At 49.3% G+C, this 11582-nt stretch overlaps 1 protein-coding gene across 1 annotated transcript; it reads right to left on the reverse strand.

The window, feature by feature from the left end:
* Nucleotides 1-396: 396 nt before the first annotated feature.
* LRRC55 (leucine rich repeat containing 55) lies at nt 397-11335 on the reverse strand. The gene is made up of 3 exons (XM_046014207.1): nt 11028-11335; nt 8539-10086; nt 397-4546 (listed from the first exon to the last, which is right to left on the reverse strand). Exons 2-3 carry the CDS (start codon nt 9257-9259, stop codon nt 4311-4313), a joined length of 957 nt encoding a protein of 318 aa, XP_045870163.1. The 5' UTR covers nt 9260-10086; nt 11028-11335; the 3' UTR covers nt 397-4310.
* Between the last annotated feature and the right edge of the window lie 247 nt (nt 11336-11582).

Raw genomic sequence — 11582 nt, forward strand, 5'->3', positions numbered from 1 at the left:
AGGGGTGTGTGCATACAGACACATGCGTATTCTTTTTTGCCTGGTAGAAATATGCTTCTGTGATGTTCCTTCTACTCCCACACATGCCCCTCCATGGCTGGCACATCTCCTAATTATTCCCATCTACTCCCTCCCCATAGACCTTTTGTGTGTATATTTTGGCAGACGTTCTCTTGATTCTTCCTAGTTTCTCTCTCTCTCTTTTTCTTTCCCCATCTCCCCCCCCTCCTCTTCACAACTCCTTAGAAAATTTGTTAAACTATACACTCTTTATTATTAATGTACATTTATGAAAAATTCTTCACTGTTACAAAAGTGCATGGTTATAAAATCATCTCCGTACAAAGATTGTCATCTTCCCTTTCCCCACCCCTCCCTAACCCTCCCACCCCCAGACATCAGCATTCCACAGGACAATGCTTAGAAAAACTGAGAGCTCAGTGGATCCAGAGCTCTTGACCGAGTGCTATGGCAAACATGGTGGTGATTTACACAGGACCTTTCAACTCGCCTCCTTCACTTCCCTTTTGCCTCCTTCTGAGGTGGGTAGAGCAGACAAGTTTCTCTAGTTCAGGAAATTGTTCTTCTGTGGAGTGGGTAAAGACATCTCCTTATACTCTTCTAGGGCTGAAAAGGATGTCAGAGCAATATCAGTGAAGTCATCCATAAGGAAAATGAAGGTTTTAGGTCTTTCCTGATGGTTAAAGAGAAATACCTTCCTTAGTCTATTCAAATTGCATATACCATCTCCCTTGAAAGGAGCTGGCAAACTCTATAGCAACTCTGGGGACTTATTTGTGCAGGATTTCCTGGTAATCCCAATGGGAATGGAGAAACAGGTGAGGGTTTGTCTGAGGGCGACCAGAAGCAACTGGTCCAGAGTGTTGTGGTGCAGATTGGGGTCTTTTCTAAAGAACAATTTTCTTGGTCCAGGCTTTGACCATCATAGCCCTGTTGGTTAGCTAAACTTTGATATTCTCAAGCCCAGCATGAAGGAAGCTTCTGTGGTAGGACAATTCTCTGAGGGACAGAGAATGGAGGGAAGCAGTCAGACGGTTGCTAGGTTACCTCAGCCACATATTTCTGCCTTTTTATATTTTTCTGAGCAGCTATCCCTAACCCAACCCTAATGGGATTCCATCTTAGTGTATCAAGTGATGCAGTAAACAGATGGCTGAGTATGCTGTGTCAGAGAACTGAACACAAGTTCCAGAGAAGTTGGCCCCATGTCAGTAGATACACAATATACATGGAACCTCATGAACAGACACATGGACTCAGAGATACACCAACACTTACATTTAACTAGTCTGGAAAACATGGAGTCAAGGTTTGTAGGAATACCATCATGGTTTCTTGGCTAGCAGGGTTGTGTGCACTTTTACAACTAGCGCAGTTATATTTCTTCTATAAAAGTGTGCTTCTAGAAGCTTGCTTCTGATAGCCTGCACAAGATGGTAGTGGTAGTGGTGGATGACATGGGATTCCTTGGCAGGCAAGGAGTTTTATCATTGTGCTTTAAGTTAACTGAGGACCTTCTAGCAGCTGGAGAAGAATCCGTTCTTTAAATATCATGTATCCTACTCAGAAAGGTTTGCCATTAATGGGGACTAAATAGTCTCATTAGAAAGGACATTTGAACTCAAGGGAAATTTGGTGTCTTGTTTGGTTCCAGTTCTATGCAAAAAGGTACATATCTTAAAATATATTAACTATATTTCAGCAAATAAGAGTCTCTAGGAGATTATAATAGATATATATGTGGCCCTCTCTGGGAGGCTATTTGCATCAAGACTATTATTTCTAGGAGTCCTTCTCCAAATACATTATGTTGTTAGCTTGACTGGTGAAGAGCAGCCTGGATATAGTGGAAGAAGAGAGCAGGTACGGTTCTGCTCCAGATGTCACAGGAGCAGGCTCTTGCCCAAATGTTGTTAGTGAGATGCAGGGGATGCAAGGTTCAAGTACCCCAGGTCTAGCAGTTTCTGGGTGCTCTTTTGGTTGACTAGCTCAGGGAAACATGAGTAAGTGAAGACTTCGTGGAAGCTGACATGTTATTTTCCTTTATTCCTTTTCCAGGAGGATGGGCTGATGCAAAATTGTTGGAGCTGGGGGGCAAGGTAGAAAGCCCCTGTTTTAATTTTTATCCTGGCCAGTCTTACCAACATGTTGGACTGTGCCTTAGTGTTTCCCCCTATCCTGCTGAGGTTCTCACCCCACAGCTCTCCTGCACCCTTTGTATCTCTTGAAACACAATACAGCAGAGCTTGAGTAGGAGGGGTTAGCACAGCTTCCTCTCTTGTTTCCCAAAGAACTTCTTTTTTGCATGACTGCCACCATGGCCACTAATTCTAATGTGTTATTTACACTTTGCAAGGCAGATGACTCCTATTCAGGTGCTATTTGTGCTGCTTCTATGTTTCAGAGGCTGGGATTTGCTCCTTGGTGAGGGCATCTCAATTTGTGCAGCAGCTGGCTTACTGCCTTTTATTTAGAGGACCTACAGGACATTTATGGCTGCTGAATCCAAGAGCCCCACTACCCAGCCATCATGGGCTTTCTTTTCCCCAAGCACCTGGCAAAGCTGGAGAGAGAACCGAGTTGAAGTTGAGTCCCAACTTTACTGCTTTGGCAAGTCATGCCTGCTCCTGAGTCTGTATTTTCCAACCTGTAAAATAGGAGTAATTATGGTTGGTTTGCCTCCCACACAGGGTTGTGAAGAGTCAAGAATGATGCTAACAGCATGTTAGGAGCTGTCCAGTGCTGAAACAAATACAGGGAAGCAGCTGATGAGGCTGATAAGGCTGATGACGAAGACGAAGATGATGACAGCAGCAATGATGATAATACTACTTTGCACATGAAGTTGCTTGCTTTTTGATGGACTGATTAGACAGTTTCCCTAAATGGAGTTGCCTATCACTTTCCTTCTAGAGTTTACCCAGATAACCTTGGGTAAGATACCTAGCTCTCTACAATTAATTCATCTGTAAAATGGGAATAATAAAGACCACCAAGCAGTGTTGCTGTGAGAATTGAAATAGTGCCCCAAAGAGTGCCTGGTCATTATTGGGAGCACTTACTCATCAGCACTCCTGGAACTCAAACTTATGTAACTTTAGAGGGAACTGTGATGTTCCCCAGCTTGGATAGGGTAGAAAGAGCACAGGCTTTATTTTGCTCGGTAAGCAACACGTGACTAAATTTAAACTTTCTTTGAGTGTCCGTGTCCTCTTCTATACAATGGGAACAGCAATGCTTACCTCACAAGAATGTGTGGATTAAAATGGAATTGTCTGTGGAGAGAGCTTATCACAGTGCCTGACACTGGCAAGTGTTTGGTAATTAATAGCTCTCATACCCTGATGCTTAAATGAGTGAATTCCTTGGGAGAAAGAGAAAATCTCCTACAGTCATAACTGTGGTGGCCTCCTCCTCCTTCAGTCTTGGCTACGCTCATGCTACAGTGCACTTTTCTGGTGAGATCCTTTGGCGTGAGCACCGTGGCAAGAACAGTCACAAGATTAGGAGTTCCAAGATGCTAAGACTCTTGCTGCCCCATTGCTGGACCTCTTGCTTCCCTCTTCTGAAACCAAAGCTTGAGTGAGAGGCAGGAGACAAGGGTAGGTACTTCAGCTTGGTACCTGGACCTCATGGGCAGGCTGCACTTGGTGGATGTAGTATGGAGGCAGTCAGTAGGAGGTGGTCTCACCTGGTAGCTCCTGGCAGGTCTAGGGGACAGGCACAGAGGTGTTCTGTCCCTCTGGAGGCAGTGGTGGGCAACTCCAGGAGCTGAAAGATTGGGTGTCAGAAGGAAGTTTTGGTCCTGTGCCACACCTGCTCTATACACTTAAGTCACAAGGATTGGATTGGTTGCTGTTCTCAACACACCATGCATATTTTGGTCTCTGTCATTTGCTCACGTCCACCCTTCTTTGTCTACCTGACAGAGCAGACATTTTTTGATGACTCAGTTCACAAATTGCGTCCATTCTTGTAATTCTCTTGGACTTTTCTAAGCACAGTTGATGTTCGCTCCTCTGGGCTTTCATAACTATGAGCTGAGAGTGTTGACAAATTGTCTTAAAGGGAATAGTTTTTGAATCTCTCTCTTCTATTAGAGGTAAAAGCCTTAGGACAGAGTCATTGGACATTTCCAATTCTGCCACAGTGTCTGGCCCATAGTTGAAGATCACACAAAGGTAGTTTCCTGACCTTGTTTGGGTCATGACAGAGGTGACCAGGGCACCAAGAGCCAGAGTGAGCAGTGTCTGGGGGCCAGCAGCATGGGGGGACGTCAGGCACCCACATCAAATCTCTTCCTCTTCACTGGCCTTGCTCCAACGGTGACAGCAGTTGGCTGTGATGCCCAGGAGGAAGTTGGTGGCCACAGAGGCAATGGAGACCACAAAGCCCACAAATGCGATGAAGAGGTAATCATCCAGGGTCAGGGTCAGGTGGCAGGCCTTGAAGCTCTCCTCAGTGAGGGAGAAGAGTGGGGCTCCCTCAACTTCAGGGGGGCCCCGGCACTCAGCCAGCTGAGAATCTGCAACACAGAACCCGGAAATGGTGAGGGTCTGGGGAGAAAGAGAGTGGAATGGATAGTCCTCCACACTTCCCAAGAGAATTTGAGATTTTTTTTTTAAATTGACTTCTATGTGTCAAAAATTTTACTTACCTTCTTTACTTTCCTCAACAACCCTTGAATCAAGTGTTTTTATACCAGTTTTTATGGTCATGGAGATCGCTGCTCATAGAGTTTAGTAACTTGCCTCTCAAGTCCAATAGTCATTGCTTATGGTAGATCTGGGGCTTTCATGGGACTTCATCATCTCTTACAATAGCGTCCTAACTGGTTTATGGCTTCTGCCTTGAAACCATCTTGACATGGTTCTCTCTCAGTACTTTTTATACCTTAAGTCCTGTCATATACTCTTGTGCTTGAAGCCCTCCCCTGACTTCTTACCTTCCCATGGAATGAAAGTCAAGGTCCTACCTGTGGTCCTCACTTCTCATCTCTTTCCCTCTTCTCCTGTTCACTCTGTTCCATCCACACACACCTTCTGATCATTCTTCCATCACCATAAGAACGTCCCTTTTCAGATGTAGAGGGGGAGCTATTGTATTTGTCTCATTTATACGCTGAATCTCAACATAGCTCTGTCCCTTACTTCCTTGGGGACTTTGCTCAAATATCACTTTATTAATGGGGTCTTTCTAAATGATTGTTTATAACATAGTAACTCCATATCACCTTTCTCTGGGTGTTCCCCACTCTGCTTAATTTTTCTCCATTATATTTTATCATGTCTTACAGTTTCTTTACTATCCGTCTCCTCCCCCTTGAATATAACTTTTCCCCATGTTGTCCCTAGTCTTTGAACAGTTTCCTATCTATGAAAGTGTTCAATGAAACATTGTTAACTGAATGTGTGGATGGATGATTCTGTCCAACTTTGAAGGACTGTTTTTTTTCTACTCTCTCATGTGGGTTTTCCAGATATGTAGAGTATAAGGTTATGAACTTGGGCTGTGAAAATATTGGTCTGGGTTCAAATCCCCTTTCTACCCCACGCTGGTTGTGTAATTATGGGTGAGTTACTTAACCCCTCTGTGTCTTGCTTTCTTCATCTGTAAAATGAGGATAATAAGAGTATCTATTACATTGGGTTGTAGTGAGGACTCATATATAATATATATATATGTATATATATATATGTGTGTATATATATATATATATATATATATATATATATAAGCAATATATTCTTGGTGGATAATAAGTACCATGTAAGTGTGTGCTTTTGTTGTTATCCTAAACTTGTCTCTTGGACAGATCAGTGACCCTACGGATTCTGCAATTCTGCATATAGACTTCTGTAGGAAGGAGGTCTTTTCTCCATCACTGATGGTCCCTCCTCACCCTTCCAGGGTCACTTGCATGAAGGTTGTCAATCGTTTCATCTTACTCTGCCTTGGAGGTGAGTGTGGTGTTCAGGCCGTGGTTCTACCATTCAGTACCAAGCACGAGCTTTCCATCAGGCAGTCATTCCTTTTCTCAGTGGATAAACATTAATCAAGCTCTCACCATGGGCAAGTCTTTTTTTTTTTTTTAAATCTTTCTGGCTCTCATACTTTCCCTCCATAAGAAGGGGATAATTCAACCTAAATTATCTAAGAGAGTCATTATGAAGAAGTTTTCTAAATTAGGTGGTGCATAAATGCCATTTATTCATCCTATAGTTTTTGAGGGCAAAGAATAAAATGATAGATTTGATTGACCCTTTTGACAAATGGATGAACATCATTGTCCTTAGAAATGAAGAGTCATTTTTGGCAAGAAGAAGCAGTCTGCTCCAAATTCCAGGTGGAGAGGGTCCCTGTATGCTACAAGTGCAATTCTCCAGACCTTGCTCAGGACAAGATTGTGTCTAGGGTTAACCATCAAGGGCTCTCCACTTGGAGCTGAAGATACTGAACTCCAAATTCTATTATGTGCATGACTGCGGTGGTGGTGAGACCATGTGACACTGAGAAAGTGAGGAAACTGAGGGAAATTCATATGGATCCAGTAGAGGAGGCTCTGAGGGCAGCTGGCAGGACCATGAGGGGATTCAGGATCAGAGCCTGAGGGATAACGAGCCCCTCTGGTAAGTCAAGGGACCAGTTGTGATGTGGAGTCAGATCCCAAGGGTGTCCTCATGTCCCCCTTTGTTGGGGGTTTCCCCAAAACTGTGGATAATAGTGGGAGAAGAAAAAGATGCAAAGGGAAAATGATTGCCTGGTCCTACCCACACTGGCAAGTCCTTTGCACCCAAGAGGAACTGTCCTGGAGAGTACAATGTGGTGAAAAGTACAGTCTGTGGAGAAAAGGGGACCTAGGTTTCTAGCGTGGCCACTGGGCAGTTACTTTCCCTCTCTGGAACTTGGATCCCTTATCTGCACTGTCATGAGGCTGCACAAATAGGATCTTGGACCCCTATCCTGCTGGATGGGAGACTGTGCTTCTTCTGAAGGGCAGCTGGGGCCTCAGAGATCACAGGAAAGAGGGAGCCCTGGGTGTGGTGGAACTTGTGCTCCCGAATGCCCTTTCTGTACACAGAGCACAGGCGAGAGGAGGGGACATGCAGCCTGCCAAGGGTGAGCAGGTGGGGAGACCGCTCCAGGCAGTTTCCCCTTATGCCCCCTAGCATTGCCCCATCTCGTCCCCAGCTATTTTGGTCCCAGAGAATTTCCTCCCACAGCTGTGTAGAAACAGTGGAATCGTGACCCACAGCCCCTCCCATTCTCCAAACTATTTTGGTCTTGGGCTCCCCACTCAGTCCTCTTCTCCCTCCTACTTCATTCAGCATCACTCCTTTTGAACAAACTCTGAGCCAGGCTCTGGGGAAACCCCTGAGATGGTGCCCTCAGTTCCTTCCTGTTGTTCTACTGCTGGAGGCTAGTGCCAAGGCTCAGTGCTGCCATACAAGAAAGCTGGTGACTAAGGGCCACAAATGAACATGGCCTGCCTCTGGGGGAGGCCATTAAGCCGATGTGATTCAGGCTTCTTCAGTCCCCAGTGCACTCCCAGCTGGGGTTGGTTGGTTAAATGGCCACATCCATTTCTTGTCTCAACTCCCCACCCCATGCCTAAACCTTACAGAGCTCTGCTGAGGCCCTTTGGCCAGTCAGAACTCTGTCCTGACTCTTTCTGTTAGCTTTGGACCTGACTCTTCAGGATATAGTCAGAAGGTGGCCAGACTGCCAGGGTTTGAAACCTAACTCCAACACTTAGGGGCTGTGCAGCTTTGGGCAGGTTACTGAACCTCTCTGTGCCTTGGTTTCCTTGGTTTCTATAGAGTAACGTGTGTGTGGGTCTCATCATGGTTCTTAATGAGATGAGCTAAATATGAAATATGATTAGGATAAAGCGTAATAGTAAATGCCGGCAGATAGTAAGTACTAAAATAAAGAGTGTTAGCCATTTCTATTTTCTTTTGAGTTTTCCCAGCACTCAGAACACTTAAAAGGCAGAGAGTAGAGTAGAGTAGAATGGGGCTTAGAACCCAAGTGAACTTGGGTTTTATCCACGGCTCTGCTACTTTCTGAATGAGTGACCCTGGGCAAGTCTTTTCATTGTCCCAGATCTCAGCTTCTTCCCCTGACAGATGGGGGTCATAAAAGTGTGCCAAGTTCTGAGGTCAGGGTGAGAGCTCAGCACACATGCTCTCTTATTAATGACTCTACTATCTGTCTGCCTCCTTAGGCACTCCTAGGCACTCCTAAGTGCCACCGAGGCAAGGGCGGGGTGTGTTTCTGTAATGAGTGGGTCCACAGTGTCCAGGACACACAAAACACCTCATGGACAATCCCGGTGGAGTGAAAGGTCTGGTGCACCCAGAGGCCATTGCAGACCGTGTCATGCTCCGGCTGCGAAAAGCTCTCGGTCCCTCCCTGTTTTTTGGAGCCTTTGCTTGCAGTGAGGCAAGACCCTCTGACCCCCCCACCCCACCACTCCCCAATCCTGGGCCACCTAGTTCTGCCTGCCCGCCTCACCTGCTGTGCAGCGTTGGATCCTGTTCCGCAGCCACTTCAGCAGCGGTTCCATGGTGCAGCCGCACACCCAGGGGTTGCCGCCGATCTGCAGGGTCACCAGCCCCGGCAGGCCCTCAAGGGCCTCGAGGCTGAGGAAGGCCAGGCCCCCGTAGCTGAGGTCCAGATCTCGGAGCTGCACCAGGCCCTGGAAGGCCTGGGGGTGCACCCTGCGCAGCCACGGGTTGTGGCTCAGGTCGATGTGCACCAGGCCGTGGGCTTCCTGGAACATATCGGCGGGCACGTGGCTGAGGTTGTTGTAGCTCAGATCCAGGTGGGCCAAGCGCTTGGCATGGAGGAAGAGGCCCGGCGGCAGCTCCGTCAAGGAGTTGTTGTGCAGATCCAGAACCCGGAGCTCCATGTAGCACGTGAGGTAGCCGGGCGGCACGGTTGCGATGCGGTTGTGGGCCAGGCTGAGGTTGCGGGTGTCCATTGGCAGGTCTGGGGGCACGGAGAAGAGCCGCTGGCTGCTGCAGTCCACCACCTGGTTATGGCACGTACAAAGGACGGGGCAGCTGGTGCCGGCGTCCGAGCGCATCACCCCGGCTGCCAAGAGGAGGGAGACCAGCAGCATGGCTGGGTGGGGGGGCCCAGGCCAGGGCAGCTGGGACCAGGTGTCACCCATCTTAGGGAGCTGGCAACAGCAGGGCTGTAGGGAGCCCACTGGGGCTGAGGCTATGTCCATGAATCAAGAGTCAGTGGCTCAGAAAGACAGCTACATCAGGGCCAGAGTCCTGGAAGGTGGGGCTTCTGGGCACGTGGTATCATGTCTCAAGCCTTTCCCCAGAGCCTCTAAGCACCAGAGGGAACCCTAGGTGAGATCCCCAGGAAGCTCCCTTTGGAGCCAAGGGAACAGTAATTCCAGCTGAGGTCCCTCGGGATCTGAGAAGATGATCAACACTTGAGAGAGGAAGGAGCTGAGGATGGGGCTGGACCAGCTGCTAGCAGGTTGTGGAAGGGTCCCTGTAGATCTGTGCTCCTCTCACCCATGGCTGCTAGGTGCTTCCTCTCTGTGTTATGTTGGAGAGGTGGTAGTGGTGGTTGGGGGGCAGAAGGACAGGAAAGGTGCCTGTCGAAGGTCCTGGCACATCTAAGAACCTGGAGCCCTGTCCCACGTTTGGGACCAATTAGGAGGCCAGGGCTGCATCTGGGTCTCTAGCATTGGAGGTCTCAGAAGCCATTCCTCCTGGTGGCCCAGGGGGCTCGAGTCCAAGGGGGTCCTGGGGTGGGTGTTTTGGGAAAGGAGCCTGGCGGGGAGTGGGTCTCCATGGGCCTCCTGGAAGCCTGAGTCCTCAGCCTTAGCATCTACTGAAATCCCTAAGAAGGCTCTTCTTTCCCCAGGTTGGGGAGGACCCTGAGTGACACCCACTGTTGCCTGCCAAGGCTGGAAAGAGCCATGTGTCCTGGAGGTGCAGGATGGGGGTCAGCTAGGACCGCTTTGGCGACTTCTCCTGAGCCAGTGCCTCTCTCCCAGCCCAGCTCTGGGTTCAGCAGGCGGGGGCAGAATTCCCTCTGTCAACAAGGAAAGCACTCAGGCAGAGATCTCCAGTGCCCTCTCCTCCCCGCGGTCCCCTCCGAGGTTCCCTGCTCCCCTTCTTTGCCACTGGCCACAGAGTTCTCTGCGCACTGTGGGTCAGGTGGGGCAGCCGTGGGCTCAGACCCCACCCTCACGTTGTGGTGGCCCGTCCTCCTCCGGGATTCTGTCCTGGGAGAGATACGTTTGCTTCTCCTCCTAGCCTCGCCCCTCAGCACCAAACAGCCCACCCCTGAATAACTCTTTAAGAAAGCAGGCACACAAACCAGGTTGCAGGTCGTTTGCATACCCCTTTCAGACACAGTTAGCACTCCCTCTCCCTCCCTCGCCCTCTCCCTCATTCTCTCTCTCTCTCTCTCTCTCTCTCACACACACACACACACACACACACACACACACACACACGCGCGCGCGCGCGCGCGCGCACATACACACATGCATACATTTTTCTCCTGTGAACCCCCCACATTTTGCCCTGCCCTGCACTCACACCTCCCGGTTTCCTGTACAGATTTTTTCTGTAAATGCTCTTCTGCAAAGCCCCCTTTCCAGTCTGCACCCCCCGCCCGGCTTCCCCCCTACGCACACCCTAATCCTTTCTACAAGCACCACACTCTGCCCCCCAGCGTGAGCCCACGCCCACATTTGGTCAGGCAGAGAGACCGACCGCACAATGACACACCCGGTGTCTCAGCCCCGCCGTCCACCCGCATCCCTTGTGGCCCCCACATCCTCCGTGGCCCCTGGATGTCCTCACTTGTCCTCCCTCACCCCCTCGGTCTAGCACTGCCTCCCTTCCCAGCACTTCCAGCCTCCATCCCGCCCACTGGGAAATCACCCAGCTTCTTTATCCAGACCCATTTTTATGAACCCTAGGGTCTCGCCTTGCATTTCCACAGGCTCTCAGGAGCCCACTTACTCTGTTCCAAGGACACAGCCATCAATCTGCAGCAGACATGGGTCTCCCTCCCTCATCCTGGAATCCCGCTTGCTGCTTCAGGAGAACAGATTGCCTCCCCGGCACTTCCCCTCCCCCGGCCTCTCCTCCTCCATGGCTCCTGGATCCCGGGGCAGCATCCTCTGTGGTTTCCTGTCCTGTGCTCCTGGTGCCTGGCCAGTTCCCCTTCTTTGACTCGAAAGGGGAATCAGAGCGAGGATGCTTAGAAGAAAGTTCACAGAATCCGAATGCTTCTTCCCGAAACTCAGCTGGTGCTGAGGCTGCTGGGGTTTGTGGCTTCCGCCAGGTCTTCCCCTCCCTCCGCCTTCCTTTCCTCTCTCCCCCTCCTCTCTCCCTTTTTCGCTCCCTTTTTTTCCTCGAGGGCCAGGTACTGACGTTTCACTGTCTCTTAGCAACTGCCTCCACATCTCTGAGCAACAGGAGAGCTGGCTATGGACCCCACCAAGATGAGAGAGAGGAGAAGGAAGCAGTTACAGAATCCACAGCCACCTGCTGTGGGGAGAGGGGTCCTAATGG

This window comes from Meles meles, chromosome 8, assembly GCF_922984935.1.
Source record: "Meles meles chromosome 8, mMelMel3.1 paternal haplotype, whole genome shotgun sequence".
In the NCBI taxonomy this organism is placed as follows: Eukaryota; Metazoa; Chordata; class Mammalia; order Carnivora; family Mustelidae; genus Meles; species Meles meles.

Bases quoted from the DNA above. Each gene is read 5' to 3' on its own strand.
- LRRC55 (XM_046014207.1), bottom strand. From the start codon at position 9,259: ATGGACATAGCCTCAGCCCCAGTGGGCTCCCTACAGCCCTGCTGTTGC. The intron at 4,547-8,538 runs GTGAGGCGGGCA...TCTGTGTTGCAG, and splicing joins GATCCAACGCTGCACAGCAG to ATTCTCAGCTGGCTGAGTGC.